This window comes from Elephas maximus, chromosome 1 (assembly GCF_024166365.1).
Source record: "Elephas maximus indicus isolate mEleMax1 chromosome 1, mEleMax1 primary haplotype, whole genome shotgun sequence".
NCBI classification, from domain to species: Eukaryota; Metazoa; Chordata; class Mammalia; order Proboscidea; family Elephantidae; genus Elephas; species Elephas maximus.
The window spans coordinates 201,604,100-201,630,429 of NC_064819.1; the positions used below are offsets into that span (position 1 = coordinate 201,604,100).

A 26,330-nucleotide genomic window follows, 5' to 3' on the forward strand; every position below is an offset into this window, starting at 1 on the left:
CAAAAGCCGTCTATACATATAATGCACTTCCGATCCAAATTCCAATGTCATATTTTAAGGGGATAGAGAAACAAATCACCAATTTCATATGGAAGGGAAAGAAGCCCCGGATAAGCAAAGCATTACTGAAAAAGAAAAAGAAAGTGGGAGGCCTCACTCTACCTGATTTCAGAACCTATTATACAGCTACAGTAGTCAAAACAGCCTGGTACTGGTACAACAACAGGCACATAGACCAATGGAACAGAATTGAGAACCTAGATATAAATCCATCCACATATGAGCAGCTGATATTTGACAAAGGCCCAGTGTCAGTTAATTGGGGAAAAGATAGTCTTTTTAACAAATGGTGCTGGCATAACTGGATATCCACTTGCAAAAGAATGAAACAGGACCCATACCTCACACCAAGCACAAAAACTAACTCCAAGTGGATCAAAGACCTAAACATAAAGACTAAAACGATAAAGATCATGGAAGAAAAAATAGGGACAACCCTAGGAGCCCTAATACAGGGCATAAACAGAATACAAAACATTACCAAAAATGATGCAGAGAAACCAGATAACTGGGAGCTCCTAAAAATCAAACACCTATGCTCATCTAAAGACTTCACCAAAAGAGTAAAAAGACCACCTACAGACTGGGAAAGAATATTCAGCTATGACATCTCAGACCAGCGCCTGATCTCTAAAATCTACATGATTCTGTCAAAACTCAACCACAAAAAGACAAACAACCCAATCAAGAAGTGGGCAAAGGATATGAACACATATTTCACTGAAGAAGATATTCAGGCAGCCAACAGATACATGAGAAAATGCTCCCGATCATTAGCCATTAGAGAAATGCAAATTAAAACTACGATGAGATTCCATCTCACACCAACTAGACTGGCATTAATCCAAAAAACACAAAATAATAAATGTTGGAGAGGCTGTGGAGAGATTGGAACTCTCATACACTGCTGGTGGGAATGTAAAATGGTACAACCACTTTGGAAATCCATCTGGCGTTATCTTAAACAGTTAGAACTACCATACAACCCAGAAATCCCACTCCTCGGAATATACCCTAGAGATACAAGAGCCTTCACACAAACAGATATATGCACACCCATGTTTATTGCAGTACTGTTTACAATAGCAAAAAGCTGGAAGCAACCAAGGTGTCCGTCAACGGATGAATGGGTAAATAAATTGTGGTATATTCACACAATGGAATACTACACATCGATAAAGAACAGTGACGAATCTCTGAAACATTTCATAACATGGAGGAATCTGGAAGGCATTATGCTGAGCGAAATGAGTCAGAGGCAAAAGGACAAATATTGTATAAGACCACTGTTATAAGATCTTGAGAAATAGAAAAAACTGAGAAGAACACATACTTTTGTGGTTACAAAGGGGGGAGGGAGGGAGGGAGGGAGAGGGTTTTTTACTGATCAATCAGTAGATAAGAACTGCTTTGGGTGAAGGGAAAGACAACACTCAATACAAGGAAGGTCAGCCCAATTGGACTGGACTAAAAGCCAAGAGGTTTCCGAGATAAAATGAATGCTTCAAAGGTCAGCGGAGCAGGGGCTGGGGTCTGGGGAACATGGATTGAAGGGACTTCTAAGTCAATTGGCAAAATAATTCTATTATGAAAACATTCTGCATCCCACTTTGAAATGTGGCGTCTGGGGTCCTAAATGCTAACAAGCGGCCATCTAAGATACATCAATTGGTCTCAACCCACCTGGAGCAAAGGAAAATGAAGAACACCAAGGTCACACAACAACTAAGAACCCAAGAGACAGAAAGGGCCACATGAACCAGAGACCTATATCATCCTGAGACCAGAAGAACTAGTTGGTGCCTGGCCACAATCGATGGCTGCCCTGTCAGGGAGCACAACAGAGAACTCCTGGGGGAGCAGGAGATCAGTGGGATACAGACCCCAAATTCTCATAAAAAGACCATACTTAATGGTCTGACTGCGACTAGAGGAATCCCGGCGGCAATGCTCCCTAGACCTTCTGTTGGCACAGGACAGGAACCATCCCCGAAGACAACTCATCAGACATGAAAGGGACTGGTCAGCGGGGAGGAGAGAGTTGCTGATGAAGAGTGAGCTAATTAAATCAGGTGGACACTGGAGAGTGTGTTGGCAACTCTTGACTGGAGGGGGGATGGGAAGATAGAGAGAGAGGGAAGACGGCAAAATTGGCACGAAACGAGAGACTGAAAGGGCTGACTCAATAGGGGGAGAGCAAGTGGGAGAAGGGAGTATGATGTATGTAAACCTACATGTGACAGACTGATTGGAATGGTAAATGTTCACTTGAAGCTTAATAAAAATTAATTAAAAAAAATTGTCATGAAATATGATGGAGGAAAGGATTAAAGCCTCAGGGAAGCAGGAATCCAAGAGTAGATATGATATATTATGTAGGGTCAGAAAACCAACCAGAAAGACAAGGATAAATATATTGAACCAGATGTGAAAAGTACTTGTTTGAATTCAGAACTTTAGGACATTCATTAACTTTCTTAAACATCTTGGTTTTAATTCACTATCTTTAAAATAAGAAAGAAGCCGAGCACCTAACAACTGTGCCACCAGGGCTCCTTAAATACTAGATACTTTATATATATTTCTTTAATTGTCTCAAAGACATTACAAGGAAGATGCTATTAACCAGAAAAATAAAGGGAAGCTCAGAGAGAACTAAGTAGCCCAAGACCACAGTGTTAAATGGCAAAGCTGGTATTGAATCCAGGCATTTCTGTCTGCAAGGCTGTGCTGTTTCTACTACAATTAGGTTTTACTGTTATATTTACCAAAGAACATTGGCCCTGAATTTAAGAGGTCAAAGCTGAAGCGTATAAATTATTTACATTAAAAGGCCTCTACATTTATGACTCATTTCTCTCCCAGGATGTGTCCATTGTGAATCTACCTCCAGTTCCCCCAATTGAAGATCAGAACTTAATCTGAGAATAAATTTATTGTTGAAGAATTCTCTCTCAAGACTTTGCCAGTGATGATTAGTTTGATGGCTTTTCGAAACCAAGGATAAAAGAAAGCATAAATCAGGGGGTTCATCGCTGAGTTATAGTAAGCAAACCAAACTAATATTTCATAAATATACGTGGGCGTGATGAAACCCAGGAAGGCATCAATTACTGTATCAATGAAGTAGGGCAGCCATGAAATCAGGAATGCTATCACAGCAATTCCCAGCGTTCTGGCTGCTTTTCTCTCCCTCTTGGCCACTCTGTCTTTGTAGCTGTCTGATGATGTCTCAGTCTTATTGCTCAGACTTTCCATTTTCCTGGCTTTTTGTTTAGCTATGAGAAAAATCTTGGAGTACACAATTATCATCACAAATGTAGGGATGAAAAATAAAACAAAATTCACAAATACCCATTTAGAATTCATAGCAAGTTGACAGCCTCCCACACAGGAGAGAGCACTTACTAGTTCCTCCAGGCCAGTTTCATTTGCACCTGAGCATAGAAGTGAAAAACTGTAACTATTTGAAAGAAGCCAGGAGAACGCAATACATATGCCAGAAACAGATGCTGTAAACTTGGTTGGATACATCAGGGGGTCAGTGACAGCAATGAACCTATCGACAGAAATGAAACACAAGTGGAGGATAGAAGCATAACAGAAGGACTCATCAAAACAAGAGTGAAATGTACAGTAGATCTCCCCAAAGTACCAGCAGCTCTCCACAGACCTCACTGTGCTGAAGGGCATCACAGTCACTCCCACCAAGAAGTCAGCACAGGCCAGGGATGCGATCAAGAAATTGGCTGGTGAGTGCAGCTGCTTGAAATGAAGAATTGAAATCATCACCAGGAGGTTTCCAAACACAGCTAGCACAGCCCCAGAGCCAAACACCAAGTACAGCATCACCCGTGGTGCAGGCGAGTAGGAAGTTTTGACACAGGATCCATTCAGGTTCTCGTAGCACAGTTGTACAGGGGCAGGGGGGGACCAATCGTTGCTCATGATTCTCTGCTTAGATGCCTGGAATCACTGTCATCCTCTATCACTGAGTCACTCTAATTTTCAAAAGTCCTGAAAAAGAAAAAGACATATACAGTATGTCAAGAATTGCCAGTACATTCTGTCCCTTTTACTTTTAAACTATAAATCCTTATCACATGCTCAGAAAGTGATTCATATCTTCATTTCATGAAATAATTCACTTCCAACTGAATAACCAATTTCATCATTATGCAAAATACTGTTTATTTTAATTAAAAAAAAAAAAAACTTTGTGCTAACTGGTGTTCATACCTGAGAAGCATTTGTCTTCCAAGAGCAAAGAACCGTCGTGTGATGCATGTTTAAATACCTCCTTTTATTAGAGCTGTCTTCCTAACTGGCTACAACCAGGATAATGCATAAAACACTTATCCTCTCAGGAAAGGAGAAAAATAATCCCAAATACCCAAACGCCCTGAGATTGAATCTCCATAGTGCAAGGTGTGGAAAGTAAGAAACTATTAAACAACTATTCATGTTTGTGCTAAAAATAAGTTTATGCCCTTCAGATTTGCTGATGGCATTTAGCCTTTTTATGTAATACAAATGGAAATAGTGTCTGTCCTTAAAGAACGTTGTCTAGAATTATGAAAGCCATATTGTTTATTCCTATTAATTATTAGAGATTGCCTTCTCAATTTTTGTGATGAACATTTATTAATAATTCCTGTGTTAATAGCCATTAAGATTCTTTCAAATAAGTTTTATTAATCCTTTCTAGCATTGGTTTGTGTTAAAGGAATTAAATGCAGAATTGTATATTGAAACCCAGAATAGTGTAGGTTTAATTTTATTAGCTCTGATTAGTAAAAGTGGGGGAACAGAGCACAATTCCTTATGAAAATACAGAAATGAAGTATAAGGGAAAATAAAAACCTAGTTACTTCTAAAGTGTTTTGTTGTTATTGTTGTTAATTGGAACTACTGGAAATATATTAAAGAAATAAAATATGCAAAGAATGCTGGGAATGTGGGAAGTAAATTCCAGTGCAATTGTATTCACCTTTGATAAATTTCCTTCCCGTCTTAGACTAAAACTCTAGAATAGAACACGCCTTAAAAAAAAAAACAAACCCAGTTCTGTCGAGTCAATTCTGACTCATAGCAACCCTATAGGACAGGGTAGAACTGCCCCATAGTTTCCAAGGAGCACCTGGCGAATTCGAACAGCCGACCCTTTGGTTAGCAGCTGTGGCACTTAACCACTACGCCACCAGGGTTTCCACAACACACCTTAGGCTTCCATAATGAAAGTTTTTCTAGTGAAGATTGCTGAATACTTTTTTTTACAGCTTTTTGATATTTAGGTATAATTTATATTAGAAATTTTCACTGTTTAAGGTGTACAGTTGATGAATTTTGAGGCAAGTATTCTCCCACATAACTGCCATCACTATCAAGATATAGAATATTTCCATCACCCCAGGAATTTTCCTCATGCCCCTTTGCAATTAATCTTGCTCCTAACACCCTTTTCCTCTTCATAGGCAACCACTGGTCTCCTTGCCATCGATATAGTTTTGCCCGTTCTAAAAATCAGATATGAATAAAATTATACAGTATGTACTTTTCTGTGACCAGCTTCTTTCATTCAGCTCAATGTCTGTGAGATTCATCCATGTTATTGGTATATTAGTAATTCATTATTATTATTGCTAAGTAATATTCTATTGTATGAATACATTCCGATGTTTTTATCCACCTGCCTGTCAATGGTTGTGCTCACCTGGGCTGTTATTAATAGTATTACTAATACCATTTGTGTCCAATTCTTTGCATGGTCATTGGGTCATATTTTCACTGGGTAAATTTTCTAGGGGTAAATACCTAGTAGAATTGCTAGGCCATATGAGAAAAGTATGTTTAATTGACTTCCAAAGTAATTGCCTTGTTTTATAATCCCACCGGCAATCTATGAGTTCTCTGATCGCCAAAAATCCTCATCAATATTTGGTATTACCATCCTTTTTTATTTTGCCCACTCTAGTGGCTGTGTAGTGCTATGTCGTATTTTAAATTTGCTTAGCTCTCTTTAATGATGATGTTGAGCATTGTTCCTCTTATGATTGGCCATTTATGTATTTTCTTTGGTGAACTATCCAATAAAATAATTTGCCCATTTTTAATCAAGTTGTGAATATTCTTATTGAGCTGACTGGATATGAGTTAGTTGTTAAATATATGTTATGTGTATTTTCACCCAATCAGTGACTTGACTTTTCATTTTCTTGGCAGTGTTTTCTAAAGGGTACGTCAATGTTGAATTTTACCTGAAACCTCTGATCCTGAAAAATGGCGATAGTTAAAGAGACTCTTCCTACCATTTAAGTTACTGCAAATAACCACTCTTCCCAATATGATTTAGATAAGAGTCACTGATGTCTCCTTCTGTACCTATGACAAGTGCAGACACAAACTCTGCAAATTCCCATTCTTTGCCTCATAAGTGATTAACTGAACTTCTTCTCCATACTTACCTTGCTGAGAAAAATGCCTGTTCCCCAAAGCCCTTGAACTTTGGCCCATCCTTAGCCTGAGTTCTCTGAATTGGTTCTGGGTTTTCTGGAATTTGCCCTAAGATACACTGCCTCACGCTTCATATTTAAAGGCATTATTGGCTGTTTTCAGGGGTAAAGCGGTGCTGGTAGCCCATGGCAAGCAATAGCAAAACATTTACACAAATTATCCCCCGTAGATACCTGTAATGAAGGGCCTACAGAAGGCAAGGCTCTGAGTAATCAAGTTTTGCTGACATAAACATTTTAGTAAAATTGAGGAAGAAATTGGAATTTGTTGATCATTTTTAACTGCACTGGAGAACTCTGTGTGTGTGTGTGGTGAAGGGTGATGAGCTGGAGGCTCTAAATTTGCAGCTCGAGGTCTGCACTGTTATCAGCTGCCCTAGCCCATCTTAGTCTGGAAGCACTGCTGAAACCTGTTTAGCGTCATAGCAACATACAAGGATCTACTGACAGATGGGGAATGGCAGCAGACTGAACCCAGTTATCTCCACATAGAAGGCTACAGTTCTACCACTGAGCTACCACTGCTCCCCAAGGTCTCATAAAGAACCTGAAAGCAGCTAATAATGCCTTGAAATAATGCTTTGTTTCATATAGGTCCATGGCTGAGTTTCTGAAAACCAAACTCAAAATCCAATTTTGTGAGTGGTTGAATTACAAAGCAAATTAAATTCCCAACTTCCCAGGGTCTCTTTTCTTAAAATTCAGATATTAATTATGAAGGATAGGAGTTCTAAAAGTTAAAACAGGGACACGTCACCTGATTCTGGTGAAGCTGGCACCTGAAACTCCTGAATTTGTTGAGTATATTTTGCCAGTAGAAGCCCTGCTTGAGGAAGTCAGTCTCTCCTTGCCTGAAGAAACTAAAATGGCCTCCCCTGAAGTAGTTGCCTTCCAAGGCATTGCTGATCCTCCTCAGGACCCACCCCACCACCTTTTCCTTGCTTATGTCCCAGCAGGCTCCAGTGGGTAAGGTACAAAGTGTGACCCATGAAAGACTATGACGCAAACCAAAAGATTTGCATCAGTTTGCCAATCTATTAAGAGAAACCAGAGGAATACATGTGGGAATAGGACTTAAAGCATGAGATCAATGTGGAAGAAGAGTGAAACTGGATCCGTGCTCTGACAGAGATCATCACAGAGGGTCCTGGACAGACAGAAGAAATTCATAGACCAAAGTTCAAATTCTCAAAAAAGATCAGGCTTCCATGTCTGACAGAGACTGGAGGAACCCCAAAGACTATGGCCCACTGATAACCTTCTAACTCAGAACCGAGCCACTCCTGATGTTCGCCTTTCAGGCAAAGATCACACAGGCCTATAAAACAAATAATAACACACTTGAGGAACTGCTTCTTAGATCTTCTCTCCCCTTTTAGGCCTTGCTTCTTGGATTCTTAGATCAATCAAGTATATGAGACCAAATGGGCAACATCTGCCCAAAAGCAAAGATGAGAAGGCAGGAAGGGACAGGGAACCTGGACAAATGGAAATGGGAAACAAAAGGTAGAAAGGGGGAGAGTGCTGATGCATTGTGAGGATCACAACCAATGTCACAAAATAATTTGTACATAAAGTTTTGAATGAGAAACTAATTTGCTCCATAAACTTTCACCTAAAGCACAATAAAAATAAACAAACAAATAAGAAAATGACTCACTGGGGTAAAATAATAAGAGATAACTCATAGGAAGGTTCTTGAGAAAGAGCAGGTTTTGCGTTGCTGGGCTGCGGAGGGAGAATTACTGAAATATGGAGGTAGTGTGGGACATCATTTCTCTCCTCTCTGTTTCTCATTGCCTCCCTGACCTGCGCTGACTTTTTGGTGGGAGTGGCCGTGATGCCCTTCAGTGTGGTCAGGTCCGTGGAGAGCTGCTGGTACTTTGGGGACAGCTTTTGTACTTTCCACATGTGCTGTGATGTGGCATTTTGCTACTCTTCTCTCTTCCACTTGTGCTTCATCTCCATGGACAGGTCCATTGCTGTTATTGACCCTCTGGTTTATCTTACCAAGTTCACAGTGTCTGTGCGAGGAATATGCATCGGCCTCTCCTGGATCCTGCCATTTGTGTACAGCGGTGCCGTGTTCTACACAGGTGTGAATGATAATGGGATGGAGGAACTTGTAAGTGCCCTCAACTGCATAGGTGGTTGTCCAATTGGTATAAATCAAGACTGGGTTTTGGTAGATTTTCTGTTATTCTTCATACCTACTCTTGTTATCATAATTCTTTACAGTAAGATTTTTCCTAAACAGCAAGCTATAAAAATTGAAACTACTCGTAGTATAGTAGAATCATCATCAGAGAGCTACAAATCCAGAGTGGCCGAGAGAGAGAAAAGCTGCTAAAATCCTGGGGGGGGGGGGGGGGTGGTCACAGTGGTCGCATTTTTTATTTCATGGTTACCGTATACAAATGATACATTAATTGATGCTTTTATGGGCTTCATAGCTCCTGCCTATATTTACTAGATTTGCTGCTGGGGAGCTTATATTATAATTCAGCCATGAGTCCTTTGGTTTATACTTTATCTTATCCTTGATTTAGGAAAGCTATAAAACTTATTTTAAGTGGGGAGGTATTAAAGGACTGTTCATCAAGTATTAGTTTATTTTCAGAATAGGTGTAAGTACTACATTGAGATATTTCAGAATATTTTAAAAATTATGATGAAATGATGTAAGAAAAGAATAAAGCCATTCAAAATAGGTGAAACATATTATTTTTTAAATTACTCAGGTAAAACAGCCATGGCAAGTTGCCTCCACTGAACCACTGTAAAGATATTTACTGCCCTAAACAGTAAATGATAAAGTGTCCCTGTATGTAGCCTCTTTGTCTCATGCACTTGTTTCTTCCAGTTCCCTGAGTTCTAAATCTCATTTTTGAATGTAAAATCTCTAATCACTTTCTCTTTCATTTCCAACTCTCATTTATCTTTCTGTTATTTTTTTTTTTTTTGATACGGTCCAGGTGTGATGGTCCTTCCCAAGGTTCTGTTCATTTCCTGTTCTTTTTGTGACTATTTCTCCCTATTCCTCCACTGTGTGTACCTTCCTGGAGCTTTAGGGACAGCAGGTGAACCTCTCCTGCTTTATGGCTTGGTAGAATCTTGGAATGTTCACCTGTGTTATTGTGGGGTCAGCAACTCAGATTTGGGAGTAGATACTAACTATAGACTTTGCCTAGAAATTTTGTGAGTAGAAAATATTACCTTGTAAAGGCTGGCACAGTGATCGGTAGTATCACTCCTGAGAACATCAGCTAGGACACTAAATTATGCTACTATCGCACATTGCAATGAAGATCCCTGGATCTTGCCTAATTCCTACTTCTCTAAGTTCTGACTTCTCATTGAATCCTTTGTGAATATGATAAAATATATTCAGTAGCAAAATTCAGTACATGCTTACAGGTAAAACATTAAAAACATTCTCTTTAGGATCTAGATAAAGACAAGAAGGACCAATATTACCATGTTGTTGTAAAAAACTGTTTTCGATGCTCTAGTTGATGCAATTAAACAGCAGAAAGAAAGAAATTCATAAATAGGAATTAAGTTATCATTATTTTCAGACAGTATGACTGAAAATAAATTTGTCTTAGTCTCTTTGTTAGTACTAAGACACCAATAACTTTTCCCCTGACATAAAGACAGAGAAGTACAGATATATAATCTCCATAATTTTTTGGTTTACTTAAGATGTAAATGCACTCAATGACTTTGGGTAATATTCCATATATCATCTAAGACCATTTTCCAATTATATTTACTAAAAATTCCATATGTGAGACATCTGCTTCAAGTAATGGCGGACTAGGTCATGTAGACCAATCTTGCAGAGAACAACTAGAAAATCTGGAAAAAGTTTAAACTGAATTCATACAGAACATGTACTCTGGCCATAAGAAAATCAAGCTAGAAATAAAGAATAAAAAACTAGAAAAGCTCTAAAGATTTGGAAATCAGGTAGGTCACTTTTAAATAAGTATCTTGGCTTAGACCTTCAGAAAACAGAGTCCGCAAAGCCAAGCTTAACTGCTAATGTTTCATTGGGAGCTATAATTCCAAGGTCTGAGAATGAGGAAGAAGGCAAGTAAGACACTGAAGAATGGAAAAGGAAATATAAGGTGAGACTTTATTGAAATGATCTCTGTTTCTCAAGCCTTAAAGAACTGACTTGGTTATGTGAAAGTCTACTGAGAGGCAAACAAAACAAAACAAATACATATACGTATATGTACACATATATATATATATATATAGCGGCTCCGTCCTGGCTCGTGTCTCCCACATGTCAAAAAACATGCCATGGAAAGTTTATTCCGTGAAATTTCAGGGTTTTCATTTGGTCACTTCGAATGCCTTTGAAAAAGTGAGTTCCCACACCATTTGAGTACGGAAGTGGGTGCAACCAGTCTGGGCATTGGCCTCAGGCAATGGTACAACACAGTAGCAATGGATTTGATGGGTTGGTGATGGCTTAGTCGGAATAAGCAGTCAAGACTGAGACAGGACAATCTGATGATGAAGAAAAGATGGTCCAATACAAAAACACATAGGACAAGAATAAACCAAAATGAAATCAGAAAATATTATGAACTGAATGATGACAAAAATACAACAAAATAATGAAATTTGTGGGATGCAGGTAGGCTTTTTCTAATTTTGATTGTGATACAATAACTCATATCAGTCTATTTCTACCACTGAGAGCAATTATAAAATCTCAGTTGAACTCATAGAACAGGTGTTTGAAATACTGGAGGGCAACTAAGAGAGCAAGGACTTGGTGGCCCAGGATATTTGAGAGAAGGGAAATGCACTGAGGTGAGCTGGACCTTCTTCAGAGTATTTTACATTCAGGGCATCAATTCCTACTGCGACATGTGGAGACTAAACAGAAAGTGGCCTAAGGCTTTCAATATTCCCAAATTGCTGATGGGACAAAATTGTATTTAAGGGACCAAGGAGCTCAATGCTTTAGAGGGCAAGTTCTAGGAGAAATGAGAACAGCAGAGAAGTCTGTTCACCACTCTGTGTTAGTTTTGCCCTTGAGACTTTTTTTTTTTTTTCCTATATTCTAAGCTGCTCTGTGGCTAGAGCCTGAGAAACAAAGAAAGCAACTGCTAAGAATGAAAAGCTTAACAGAACTTTGACAGTCTCGCATAACTAGAGAGGCAACAATTGGAGTTCAGGACCTGCCAAGGAGGGGAGACAAAGGTAAACACCCAGGAATTCAGATAAGTACGTGGGAGACATTTATTTCCTTGGTTCTCTTGCATATAGGTGTGGTTCACATGGGATCCTCCTATTTTCTTTTCTGCAAATTGATGCAGATGAGAATGGTTAACTGAAAGTCACAGGGTGATATGGGCAGACTCACAAACTGAAAGGAGTCTGGTCTTTAAATCACAACTTGGAAGAGAAGAGCCTGTCCATCAGAAACACCTGTTTTGGACTCTACATAAGCAAGAAATTCTGTTTGGAACCTTATATTTCCAGGAGGTTTCTACAGTTCTATAGTAGTTAACATCCCCTCTGTAGTTCCCTTTATTCCTAGTGTTCCTGTTGCCCCATGATCTTTCCCTTAATTTAGGCCCCAGCTAGGGCTTCTATTCTAATTGCTTTAGTTGGAAAAGAGGGAAATATATATATATACATATATTTTTTTTTTTTTTTCCTTGATTTGAGTCTCAAAAGCTCAGGCCTTCCTGGGTAGGGAAGGAGCCGATCTGCATAGACAATACTATTGGTTTGGCAGAAGATATAGATAATAGCAAAACTTGCCACTTCCCAGACTGAGAGTGGAAAAGATCACAGGAGGGCAATGAATAAGTGAGATAATAGTGTGGGTCCCTGAGAGAGGAGCACCCCATCTCTCCCTGGGTATGTTCTGTGTGGAGAGAGGAGTAATAACTGATAAGCCAACTAGGTTTAAGAGGAAGGGGGCCCTAGTGCAATGGGAATTTGTTCTCCTTTTCCTCCCGATCAGAGCATGTTGTTGTCAGTAGCTTTCAAGTCGATTCCTACTCATGGCGACCTCATGTGTGTGGAGTAGAACTTCTCCATAGGTTTTCAAGGCTGTGATCTTTCAGAAGCAGATCTCCAGGCCTGCCATTGTGGTTCTTCTGGGTGTGTCTGAACCATCAACCTCTCAGGTATTAGCTGAATGCTCAACTGTTTGCATCGCCTAAAGAGAGAGCTTAGAGAGTATTAAGCTCAGAGAGCACGGGGTCACATAGGTTGTCAAAGCATGTATCCTGAATCAGCTTCATAGCACACCTCGCTGTTCTCCCCCAGTGCTGGGATTGTGGAAGCTTCTTGAGCCCCAATAGTAGCATAGACTTAGAAATGCCCACGAAATGCTCCATGGCCTAATGTGACCCAGGAATAACTGAAGGATTCCATTTGTCTGAAAACACTGGAATTGGCTGATAGGTAGCTTGAGCTGAAGGAGCCTTATGACCCAGAACAAGGGATGACTGCTTGGTTTCATGATTGCAGCAATGTTCAGAGACCAGACAGGACATCTCAGCGGACATCATCTAGGGTGGGTGATTACCCAGAGCAGACTCTAAAGACTTCATGGCTCCAGTACTGATTCCTGGGCAACTCAAAGGAAGGCAGAGAAAATGGAAATAGACAGTGATTAAATATGTATCACCTGGAAATAAGGGAGCTTGACACTGAAATTAAATTCATTCATAGGTGCAGAGACAAGAGACTAAGAACATAGACTCAGGATCTCAACAGCTGGATGCAAATCCCAGGATCATCATCTACTAAAAGGGTAACCTTGGAAAAGGTATTAATTTCTGAGTGCTCCAACCTCATCATCTCAAAAATGGGAATAATATTAGTGTCACCTACGTAACTTTTCAGTGTTTGACAATTTAATGATATAATACATGTAAACCACCTAGATACAAGTGTTCAAAAGATGTTTGCTAACTTTATGATACCAGTTAGTAAAACATGACATGAGGGCAGTGTCTGACCTTCTCTGTCTTCACAAGGGGAAAGAAGAATCTGTATCAACAGCCCAAGGCTGATTCCCATGAACCAGAAGTCAGACATGCCTCTTCTCTCTGCCATCTTTACCAACTCTGACACCAACCGTCCCTCCCACGGCATTCTCTACTTCTTTACTGGGTTTGGAGTGCATTGCAATGGCCACACAAAACTCACAGGCAATACTTGGGATTATGCAGTTTATTAGTGAAGAAAAAGTTGAAATTCAGGCTCAGGAACACTAAGGATACAGTTCTGTCAGGACAGCATCTTCCCAGATGTGTTCCCAGGCACGCCTTTCCCCGGCCCTATTCCTCTGCCCAAAGGCACTCAGCCTTCTCATTCCATGGGCCAGGAAGCCCACCACGCCAACTCCTGCTGCCGGGTCTCTGCTGCTGCTGGGCCTCTTTTGCTGCATCTTGCTGTTTTCAGTGTTAAATCTCGCTCTCTGTCTCTTGGTTTCCTGCGTCCAGGAGCTTCTCAGGGCAGGGAAGGCAGATCCAAAGGTTGCGCTGGCTCCTGGCTGTCCTTCCTTGGTGGTTATAGGATCTTCTGTTTGCCGCCTCTTTGGTGGCTTATTTCAAACCCAGTGGGATGGCAAAACTGAACAATCCCTTTGGTGGGCCACAATTACACTATCACACAGTTACAAGACTGTGGCTAGAAAGACCACACAAAAGTGACCCATCGCACTGCACAGTTGCATGAAAAATAACATTATGTTTCTTACCTTTATCCGTACCCTGTGATTCATAGAGGCTACCTGATGGGCTTTTCTGGAATTTCTATGCTGTCTCAGGCAACACATATCTGCACTACAGAATGATTAAAAGCAATAAGATAAGGGCTATGACCAAACTTCTAGGAAAATTGGTGCGAAGATATAAGTGGTGTACCCACTAAGTCATGTTTGGAAACCTTGGTGGCTTAGTGGTTAAGTGTTATTGCTGCTAACCCAAAGGTTGTCAGTTCAAATCCACCAGTCACTCCTTGGAAACCTTATGTGGCAGTTCTACTCTGTCCTATAGAGTTACTATGAGTTGGAATTGATTCAGTGGCAGTGGGTTTAAGTCATGTTGATTTTTGAAATATCAGGTGACTGTATTGTGGAAAAAAAATTTTTTTTTTTTTTTTGTATTGTGGAAAAGATTAAAAAAGAACTTTAGGATGTTTCGAATTCTTTGGAAGGTATAGGATAATTAACAGAAGAGAAGGAGGAATGGGAAGAGGGAGATGAAACTAGAAAGAAAACTTGATGAATGTGCTGACATTACTAAAATCTCTGAATCTCAGCAGAATAGACCAAGAAGGAACACCGGAACACCAAAACCACTGCTGTCGAGTTGATTCTGACTCGGAGCAACCATACAGCCAAAAGAAGGAAGGGGCTTAAAAAGTAAAATTTAGAGCCCCAAATTATTCTCTGTAAGGAGTCTTAATGGTCCAGTGGCTAAAGCATTCGGCAGCAAACAGAAAGGCTGGCAGGTCGAACCCACCAGCTGCTCCATGGGAGAAAGATGTGGCAGTCTGCTTCTGTAAAGATTACAGCCTTGGTCACTTCATTCAAAAACTAGAAATAAAAATACCGTATGATCTAGCTATTCTACTCCTAGAAGTATATCTCAGAGAAACAAGAGCCATCACGTAAATAGACATATACACAACCATGTTTATTGCAGCATTATTTACAATAGGAAAAAGATGGAAACAAACTAGATGCCCATCAGCAGATAAATGGGTAAACAAACTATGGTACATGCACACAATGGAATGCTACCCAACAACAGGGAACAATGATGAATCTGTGAAGCATCTTAAAACATGGATGGATCTGGAGGCCATTACGCTGAGTGAAATAAGTCAATCGGAAAAGGACAAATACTGTATGAAGCCACTAATATAGAAAGTCATGAACAGGTTTACACACAAAAAGAAACAATCTTTGATGGTTATGAGGGAGGGGAGGGGTGGGAAGGGAAAAACACTAAATAGACAATAGATAAGCGGTAATTTTGGTGAAGGGTAAGACAGTACACAATATTAGGAAAGCCAGCACAACTTTTCCAAGACAAGGTCATGGAATCTCCAGAGACACATGCAAACTCCCTATGGGACTGAGTTACTGGGCTGAGGTATGTGGGGACCATGGTCTTCGGAAACATCTAGCTCAATTGGCATAACATACTTTATAAAATAAACGTTCTATATTCTACTTTGCTGAGTAGCATCTGGTGTCTTAAAAGCTTGTGAGTAGGCATCTAAGATACTCCACTGGTCTCATCCTATCCTGAGCAAGGGAGAATGAAGAAAATCAAGGACTCTAGGGAAAGATTAGTCCAAATGACTAATGGACCACGAGTTCTGCAGCCTCTACCAGGATGAGTCCAGCACAACTAGACGGTGCCTGGCTACCACCACTGACTACTCTGAAAAGGATAACAGTAGAGGGTCCTGGACAGAGCTGGAGAAAAACGTAGAACAAAATTCTAACTCACACCCACAAAAAACAGTTTTACTGGTCTTACAGAGAGAGAAACCCCGAGAGTGAGGCCCTGGACACTCTTTTAGCTCAATAATGAAGTCACTTCTGAGGTTCCCCCTTTAGCCAAAGATTAGACAGTCCCATAAAACAAAACAAGACTGAAGGGACACACCAGCCCAGGGGCAAGGACGAGAAGTCAGGAGGGGACAGGAAAGCTTATTATAGGGAACCCAAGATCGAGAAGAGGAGAGTGTCAACATATTGTGGGGTTAGTAACCAATGTCACAAAATGTTATGTGTACTCATTGTTTAATGAAAAGCTAGTTTGTTCTGTAAATCTTCATCTAAAACACACACACACACAAAAGTTAACAGCATTGGGAACTCTCTTGGGCGGTTCGAGCTGGAATCAACTGGATGGCAATGAGAATTAGCCTCTAGGAGTCCCTGGATTGTTAAGCACTCAACTACTAACAAAAAAGTTGGTGATTTAAACCCGCCTAGAGGGTCATCAAAGAAAAGGCCTGGCAATCTGCTTCCAAAAGGTTACAAATTTAAAAACTCGAGGGAGCACGGTTTTACTCTGAAACACATGGGGTTGCCATGAGTCAGAGTTGGCTTAATGGCAACTGACAACTGGTTGGTTTTATTTAGTCTCCAAATATCTTTAAAAACTGAATATTTTCCTAGAGATAGAGGAAAGACACATTTCTGTGTATTGGCTCTGAAATCTGAACCAAGGCAAAATAGTAGGGTACTTTAACGGGACACACAGAAGTGGCCTGAAGACAGGCAAATGAGGTCACCAAATTAATAGCCTTTCCCAGACCTGGAGCAGGAATGTTGTTAAGCATACAGTTCAGAGTGTAGGGAAGTGTGAGAGCCCTTTATTCTGTTATAGAAAGGTGGCCAATTCATACAAGATGGAGCCAACAAAGAAAATCTGAAGCTGCTAATGTGGAAGCTGAGCAGACTACATAAGCATCCTCGAGTTTAGCCTCTGGAGGAAAGGGAAAGAATTCAAAATTAACTGAGTTTAAGTTTCTTGCATCCTATGAGATAGGGACTGGTAAGGAAATTAAAGTTCAATTATAGAAAAACAAATTCCATCCGGGCCACCTGACTTTGTGGTAGTTCAGGTTTTTGCGTGTTTTAAGTACATGTCCTCAACTTTCATGCGCTAATCCAAGGATAAAATCTAAAATGAGTAGCATGATGTAAAAAGTTGTGTACATTTCTGAAACTTTCTCTGTTCTTTACCTCAATTCCTTCCATCTGTCCTAAACCTAGCTGTACAGTTAACTCCTGGTGAATTCTTTTCACATATTGCCAGTTATGTTAGCTGTCCCTGTGTCCTTTTACTTTTACATTTTATACAAGCGTTTATTTGAGCTCGAAGCACATTGCAATCTGTCTCTAGTGTTAGATGCCACCCTAAGAGCAACAGATATTTCCTGTTTATATTCTTGCATCTTCAGACCTGATGCAAATATACCCTCTCCTCACTTATGGAAAATCTTGCTGTGTTCATATCTCTGAGGAAACTGCGGCCTAAGGCTAGTACCCACCCGCTGCCACTTCTGGGAATGGTGCCTGAAGGCTCCCTGCAATTCAGGTCTGGTAACTCCTTTCAGCTTCTGAAGGGTCTCTTCCTCCCCCTGCCCCTCAGTTCGTTTTCTGAGTTTGCCTTTGATGTTCAGGGCTCCTAAAGCTTATCATAAATATACTCGTTTCACTTATTTTTTCTGGTCTTTGTTGTAAAGAGGGCTCGCCGGAAGCATCTGTCTATTCTGTGATCTTGGCCCCACTTAAGGTATCTTCACTAGGTTTTTTTAGAGGGGCCCTGGTGGTGCAGTGCTTAAGTATTTGTCTGATAACCAGAAGTCAGCAGTTCCAATCCACCAGCCACCCCCTGAAACCCTATGGGGCAGTTCTGGTCTGTTCTATAGAATTGCTAAGAGTCAAAATCCACTTAACGGCAAAGGCTTTTTTTTTTTTTTTTGGTTTAGTCTTCTTGAATCATCTTTTTCCCCCTTGCTCTGGTTTTATATTCAATAAGAAACCTTCTTGGTACTTAATTTGTTTCCTGGTAATCCTTCCAATGGTCAGGAGCGTTTTAGAGACTGAAAAAGAAAACCTTTTGTGTTTGACCTTTTTTTCCTTTTGTGTTTGAAGGAGAGGAGATGGTGGATGGAAGTGGTTTAATAAAATTTAGAAATCTATTCTGAATTTAAATGTATACAGATCTGGAAACATCACTTATAGATTAAAAAAAAAAACCCAACAACTAAGAAATATGTGCAGCATGGGATAAATGATTTTCTTCAAAATTATAAATAAAATGTTCTTGCAAATGCAAAGACAATTTCCAATAGAAAAGTGGAAAATTCACAATTACAAAAGAAATGCACAAATTTGAGATTGAGAAGATACTGTTTTTTTGTAACCCCACGTGTGTTTCCTATGTTTTGTTCTATGAAACTGGCAAATATTACACAATAATAATCTGCTGGGAATCCTTGGGTGGTGAAATTGGTTAACACAGCTGTTAACTGAAAGGTTGGGGGTTTGGGTCACCCAGAGGCATCTCAGAAGAAAGGCCTGGTGATCTACTTCCAGAAAACCAGACACTGAACACCCTATGGGGCACAGTCTGCTCTAACGCACAGGGGTCACCATCAGTCAGAACCAACTTGAAGGCAGCTGATTTTTAACTGGTGTTGGTAAGTTAAAGGGAAAGAGGCTATTCAAATATGTTGATATAAGAGAAAATTATTTTAAATTCTCTAGTATAGGATTAAAAATGCACATACACTTTGCCTGAGATAGAGTCAGTTGGCTGGCCCAATATTTCCTAAACTCCTTCTCCCTTTGTGACTGTAAAAGTTGAAGGCTCACTATTCCATGTTCACCTGTACCTAGGGCTCATCATGTGATAGAATTCTAGGGAAACTTGAGAAAAAGCCTGTGGAGGGATTCTTAGACATTCAGCATTCCTCCTTAAATGGATGGAATGGCTGACACCTTCTCTGCCTCTTTCTTTCCTTCTTTGAAACTGTACAATTAAAAAAAAAAAATTCTTTCTGCAGACTTTTGAGGTTCTTCAATCCTTCTTTCACCAAGTATTAATTATGGCTCTATTCTGGAGCTGTGACAGCTACCAAGAGTAACTCCAGGGTCCATTTCCTCAAGAGACAAAAGACTAGGTATTATAACCTTGGCGGCCGAGTGGATTCTGACTCATAGAGACTCTATAGGACACAATAAAACTGTCCCCCAGGATTTCCAAGGAGTGGCTGGTGAATCCAAACTGCTGACCTTTTGGTTAGCAGGTGAGCTCTTAACCACTAAGCTACTAGATATTAGAGTAAGAAGTAAATTTATATATTTATGTATTTTTTTAATATGATAAATAAAGGCCAAAATAGTTCTAGGAACAGAGGTTTGAGAGCTCAAATAAGATGAGTGGTTAGGAGGGCCTCCCTGAAGAAGGTAAGACTTAGTCTTGGAGCAGCTCAATTCCCCTTATCACAGAGGCCTGAGTTGTATCCTGAGAGTCACCCTGGTTAGATGTTGGGGCCTGTCTGAAAATTCTAGTGTGTTTCACCTGTCTAAAACTTCTAATATGTCTCATGTTGTGAATATTTGTACTACAGATTGATTAAAAATCCTGGACATAGAGTTATGACCAGGAATCCTGTAGGGTAATTGGTTGAACTGCTGACTTGGCATTTCAGTAGTCACAGTTGTTTTCAGGAATATCTGAGGATTGTGATAAAGTGTGTTTAGAAGAGTTGTACAGAATGTTTTTCACTACCTGAAGAGACATAACAAAATGTGGTACTATATTTCTGGGTCAACACTCAGGAATGATATTGAAAATACTAAAAGCTAGTATGGTAGGATAGCAGGCCCTGGTCAAGAACCAGTCATAAATGATTCTCTTCCGAGAGGAAGAACAAGCCCTTGAGAGGCCCTTCTTTGCCTTACATTGATCTTTCAGTTGTGGGTCATGAGGTGGCTTAGATGGAACCTAAGGAGCTCTCTTCTCAAGGTAGAAAGAGCTAGGGGGCAGGGGAGGGAGCAAGGGATTGCAATTTGGGAGCCTAAGGCAATAGATATTTATCAACCATTATTTAAGTGTCTCAACATCTTAAGAATTGGAATGGTTGAGTTGGTACACACCGTCTGAAGATCAGTCTTCTCAAGGTAACTGAGCACTTAGCTATTCTCACCTTTCCCCTGAAATTCCATTGAAATGTCCTCTCACCCCTAAAAATCAGATGAGACCAAACTGATGGGAACGCCAGAGGGACAAAAAACACAGATAGCAGAAGATTGACACAAAGGTAACAACTGTTCTTTCCAACAGAACAGTGGGAAATTTGAAGGCCCAGAAAGAGCGATCGGAGAGAGTGAAGGGAAAAAAATAAAACAATTCTAGAGAAAGTTTCTTCTGGGCTAAAACTGGTTTATGACTTCAAATCCAAAGTATCCACCAAGAGCAAAAAGACAAATGAAAAATACAGGCAGTAAATTAAGAAGAGTATAAAAAAAAAAATCTTAAAACCTTCTAGGAGGGCTACAGGGAGATAGTCTAAGACAAAGGAATAGACATCATACTGTCATCAAACTTCTCATCAGAACACTATGTCCTAAAAGCAATGGAGAAATGCTTTCATAGCTCTAAGGGATTTTTTTTTTTTTTTTAACAGAACTGTAGTTAAAATTAGAATTATAATTGAGATCCCATAACGTACTTCAATGCTAATTGGAAGATAGAGAAAGATTGCTGCCATTGAGTCAACTCTGACTCCCGGAGACCTTATGTAAAACAGAATGAAATATTGTCTAGTTCTGCATCATCTTCACAATCACGGGCATGTTCAAGTCCATCCTTGCAGCTATTGTGCCAACCTATCTCATCGAGTGTCTCCCTTGCCTTTGTTGGCCCTCTATTTCACTAAACATAATTGACTCCTCCTGATGACAAGTTCAGTTGTGACCCATAGGGTTGTCATTGCCTAATTTTCAGAAATAGATTATCATGCCTTTGTTCCTAGTCTGTATTAGCCTGGAAGCTCTGCTGGAACCTGTCCACCACGAGTGACCCTGCTGGTACTTGAAATATTGGTGGGACAGCTTCTAGCATCACAACAACACGTAAGCCGCTACAGTATGTCAAACTGACAGACAAGTGGTGAAATTGGGAAATAAGAATATATATAATAAAAGGGGGAATAGATGTCTGTGCGTCTATAGAACCAGTCAAGCCAAATTTAAGGGAGGAGAATTGAGGCAATCCTCAGAGAGGAGTGGTTGCACCATGACCAGATGAAGGACTAGATGAGGATGGACTTCAGGCTCTCACAGCAGAACCCAATCCAGGCACTGTGGACAGCCAGACACTCTGCTGACGTGTGGCCAGCCATTATGATGAATTCACGAGATTCAGGCTGTCTGAACTTGCTTACGTTACTTAAATCATGGCATGCATCTAAAAAGGAATTGCTTAGATTAGATCATCTCAAAGGTCTTTTCAGCTCCAATATTTTGTGAGTCTATTATGCAGTCTAGTGACTAGGTCATAAGGAGAATATGGGGAAATGTAATGTTCTTGTTTTGGGGATCTTTCTGTCCCTCCAACTTAACTACCAGTGCCTCACAGTTGGTGATGGAGACTCTTTCCAGACAATGGTTCAAATAAAACTAATTTCCATGAATGATCGCACTTACATACCTCAAAAATTAACATGTGTATTGTCTGCAATTTTGATAATATGTTGAGTGCCTTAATGAATAAATAATGCTGCATAAAGAGTCATATTTATTTAATATGGCCATGTGTATTCTTACATAAACTTATTAAAGTATTTTTCTATATCTAAAGGAAGTACACATGTATTTATTCAGTACACATTATTGACTATCCATTATGTTCTCTATATAGTGGAAGTTTCCTGCTAGATACAATGATGAACAAGAAGAGGACCTTCTCCCAAGGAACTCAGTTTTTTGGGGCAATAATATGCATAATGCTCATTAGAATGTAAAATTAGTGCAATAGACACAATGAACAAAGAGGTTCCTAAAAACGGGGGAAGGCTACATAGAAATGCACCCATACTCTCTTTTGTTTTGAACTTGCAAACATAGAAAAATAAATACACATTTTTCAATGTACATTTAAAAGTATGAGCTACAAAAAAAAAAAAAAAAACCTGTTTCCATCGAGTCAATTTGGACTCTACTAAAGATGCACAAAATTAGTAAACATAATCATGCTGTTATTCATGAAAATAAGCTCACATCCATTGAAGAAAAGCTAAATGTAATTTGTAATCCCAATAATTACTAGGTGGGATGAAGTGGTTTAAAAGTACTAGTCCTGATGGAGAGGAAAAGCACAAAGAAACCAAAGGATTAAGTAACATAAAGCAACATGATCATGGTTTTCTTGATGTGTGGACAAGCTCCACCTTAGTATTTCAGATATAGTTTATCTGAATGACCCTCCCTTCAGTTCCAGGGAAAACAGTATTGTATAATAAAAATAACATTTCTATAATGAAGACATGGGTGAATGGAGAACTATAGATTAAAATGTTATATCATAAACCTAACAAAATGATCCTTCAACTGTCTTCATCTCTGCAAAGAACTTCATTTATACTTTGTTTATAGCAACTGACTGCCCCCACTACCACTCTTGGAAATGATTTGTGTAGGAACCTTGGGCTCCAAATGGCTCTAAACAACTCGATTGCAGTGGCTCGTTCCATTCTCCCTTGTGAAATGGTTACTTCACTTACTTTCAGATTCCCTGGGTGTGAATAATGTTTCTACCATTTACTAAATAAGTGACCATGGACATGGGACTTTACCTCTCTATAGCTCAGTTACCTCATTTATAAATAGAAGAAGAAATAATATTATCAACCTCATAGGGTAGTTAGGGCAGTTAGAAAAGTCCAACGCATACAATGAGTCTTCAGTAAGCTTAGGTATAATCAGAGCCCAGATATTGCATAGAGGAAGCAATCAATGAATGTCCATTGACGCAAAGATCAATAGACTAGACCCAACACAACTAGAGTAGTTCACAGAAGAGAATAATGAGGACAGTGGTGTTTCTTTTTTTTCTTTTATATTGAAAGTTTTCATATATTCATAAAAGTAGATGGAATAGTATAATGATCTAGGAAAGAAAGAAGTAAAACTAGATAATTCTTCTAATATATTCAAAAGGGTACATAAAAACAGGAAAGACAAGGGTAAATATATTGAACCAGGTATTAGAAGTATTTGCTTGAATTCAGAGCTTTATGATATTCATTAGCTTTTTTAAAACATCTTGCTTTTAGATTCTCTATCTTTAAAAGGTTCCTTGTATACTAGGTACCTTACATATATTTCTTTAATTCTCTCAAAGACATTACAAGGAAGATGCTATTAGTTAGAAAAATAAAGGGAAGCTCAGAAAGAACTAAGTAGCCCAAGATCACAGTGTTAAATGGCAGAGTTGGCATTGGAATCCAGGCACTTCTGTCAGCAACGTTGTGCTGTTTCTACTACAATTAGGTTTTAATGTTCTGTTTATCAAAGAACATGGACCCTGAATTTAAGAGGTCAAAGCTGAAGCATATAAATTATTTTACACTAAAAGAGCTTTACATTTATGACTCATTTCTCTCCCAGGATGTGTCCATTGTGAATCTACCTCCAGTTTCCCCAATCTAAGATCAGAACTTAGTCAGAAAATAAATTTGTTGTTGAAGAATTCTCTCTCAAGACTTTGCCAGTGATGATTAGTTTGATGGCTTTTCGAAACCAAGGGTAAAAGAAAGCGTAAATCAAGGGGTTCATCGCTGAGTTATAGTAAGCAAACCAAACTAATATTTCATAAATGTACGCGGGTGTGATGAAACCCAGGAAGGCATCAATTACTGTATCAATGAAGTAGGGCAGCCACGAAATCAGGAATGCTATCACAGCAATTCCCAGAGTTTTGGCTGCTTTTCTCTCCCTCTTGGCCACTCTGTCTTTGTAGCTGTCTGATGATGTCTCAGTCTTATTGCTCAGACTTTCCATTTTCCTGGCTTGTTGTTTAGCTATGAGAAAAATCTTGGAGTACACAATTATCATCACAAATGTAGGGATAAAAAATAAAACAAAATTCACAAACACCCAGTTAGAATTTACTGCAACTTGACAGCCTCCGACACAGGAGAGAGCACTTACTAGTTCCTCCAGTCCAGCTTCATTTGCACCTGAGCAAAGAAGTGAAAAACTATAACTAATTGAAAGAAGCCAGGAGAAGGCAATACATACACTAGAAACAGATGCTGTAAACCTGGTTGGATAGATCAGAGGGTCAGTGATAGCAATGAATCTATCGACAGAAATGAAACACAAGTGGAAGATAGAAGCATAACAGAATGACCCTTCAAAACAAGAGTGAAATGTACAGTATATCTCCCCAAAGTACCAGCAGCTCTCCACAGACCTCACTGTGCTGAAGGGCATCACAGTCACTCCCACCAAGAAGTCAGCGCAGGCCAGGGATGCGATCAAGAAATTGGCTGGTGAGTGCAGCTGCTTGAAATGAAGAATTGAAATCATCACCAGGAGGTTTCCAAACACAGCTAGCACAGCCCCAGAGCCAAACACCAAGTACAGCATCACCCGTGGTGCAGGCGAGTAGGAAGTTTTGACACAGGATCCATTCAGGTTCTGGTAGCACAGCTGTACAGGGGCAGGGGGGGACCAATCGTTGCTCATGGTTCTCCACTTAGATGCCTGGAATCACTGTCATCCTCTATGGCACATATGTCACTCCAGTTTTCAAAAGTCCTGAAAAAGAAAAAGTCATATACAGAATGTCAAGAATTGGAAGTGCATTCTGTCCCTTTTACTTTTAAACTATAAATCCTTATCACATGCTCAGAAAGTGATTCATATCATTGTCTCTTAAAATAATTCACTTCCAAGTAAATAGCCAGTTAATTTTATCATTACATAAAATGCTGTTTATTTGAATTAAAAATTTTTTTCTTTGCACTACCTAGTTGCTCATATCTGAGAATTTGTCTTCAAAGAGCAAAGAGCTGTCATGTGATGCATGTTTGAATACCTCCTTTTATTAGACCTCTCTTCCTAATTGGCCACAACCAGGATAATGCAAAAAACACTTATCCTCTCAGGAAAGGAGCTAAATAATCCCAAACACCCAAATACCCAGAAGACTGAATCTCCATAGTTCGAGGTGTGGAAAGTAAGAAACTATTAAATAACTCTTCATGTTTATGCTAAAAATAAGTATATGCCCTTCTGATTTGCTGATGGCATTTAGCCTTTTCACGAAATAGAAATGGAAATAGTGTCTGTCCTTAAAAAACTTGGTCCAGAATTATGAAAGCCATATTGTTTATTCCTATGAATTATTAGAGATTGCTTTCTCAAGTTTGTGAGAAACATTTATTAATAATTCCTGTGTTAATAGCCATTAAGATTCTTTCAAATCAGTTTTATTAATCCCTTCTAGCATTGGTTTGTGTTAAAGGAATTGAACGCAGAATCATACATTGAGACCTAGAGTAGTGTAGGTTTGAGTTTATTAGCTCTGATTGGTAAAAGTGGGGGAGTAAAGTGTGATATATTTCCTTATGAAAATACAGAAATGAAGTGTAAGGGAAATGAAAAACCTAATTACTGCTAAAACAAACGTTTTGTTTTTGTTTTTAATTGGACCTGTTGGAAAGATATTAAAGAAATAAAATATACAAAGAAGCTTGGGAATGTGGGAAGTGAATTCCAGTGCAATTGTGTTTACCTTTGACGTATTTCCCTCCCATCTTACACTAGAACTCTAGAATAGAACACGCCTTAGGCTTCCATAATGAAAGCTTTTCTGGTGAAGATCTCTGAACACTTTTTAAATCAGCTTTTTGATATTGAGGTATAATTTATATTAGAAATTTTCACTGTTTGAGGTGTACAGTTGATAAATTTTTGCCGAAAGTATTCTCCCACATAACTGACACCACTCTCAAGATACAGAATATTTCCATCACCCCAGGAATTTTCCTCATGCCCCTTTGCAATTAATCTCGTCCCTGACATCCTTTCTCTCTTTATAAGCAACCACTGGTCTCCTTGCCATCACTATAGATTAGTTTTGGGTGTTCTAAAATCAGGTATGAATAGAATTATACTGTATATACTCTTCTCTGACCATCTTCTTTCATTCATTTCAATAT

The 26,330-nt window shown here is 39.4% G+C and overlaps 2 protein-coding genes and 1 pseudogene across 2 annotated transcripts; 1 reads left to right on the forward strand and 2 right to left on the reverse strand.

Moving 5' to 3' along the window:
• Positions 1-2,976: 2,976 nt before the first annotated feature.
• LOC126085619 (trace amine-associated receptor 7a-like) lies at positions 2,977-4,008 on the reverse strand. Its single transcript, XM_049901199.1, has one exon. It carries the CDS (start codon positions 4,006-4,008, stop codon positions 2,977-2,979), a length of 1,032 nt encoding a protein of 343 aa, XP_049757156.1.
• A 3,429-nt stretch (positions 4,009-7,437) lies between these two features.
• Positions 7,438-9,197, forward strand: LOC126070222 (trace amine-associated receptor 8-like; annotated as a pseudogene).
• Positions 9,198-23,820: 14,623 nt separating this feature from the next.
• Positions 23,821-24,852, reverse strand: LOC126085591 (trace amine-associated receptor 7a-like). Its single transcript, XM_049901154.1, has one exon. It carries the CDS (start codon positions 24,850-24,852, stop codon positions 23,821-23,823), a length of 1,032 nt encoding a protein of 343 aa, XP_049757111.1.
• Between the last annotated feature and the right edge of the window lie 1,478 nt (positions 24,853-26,330).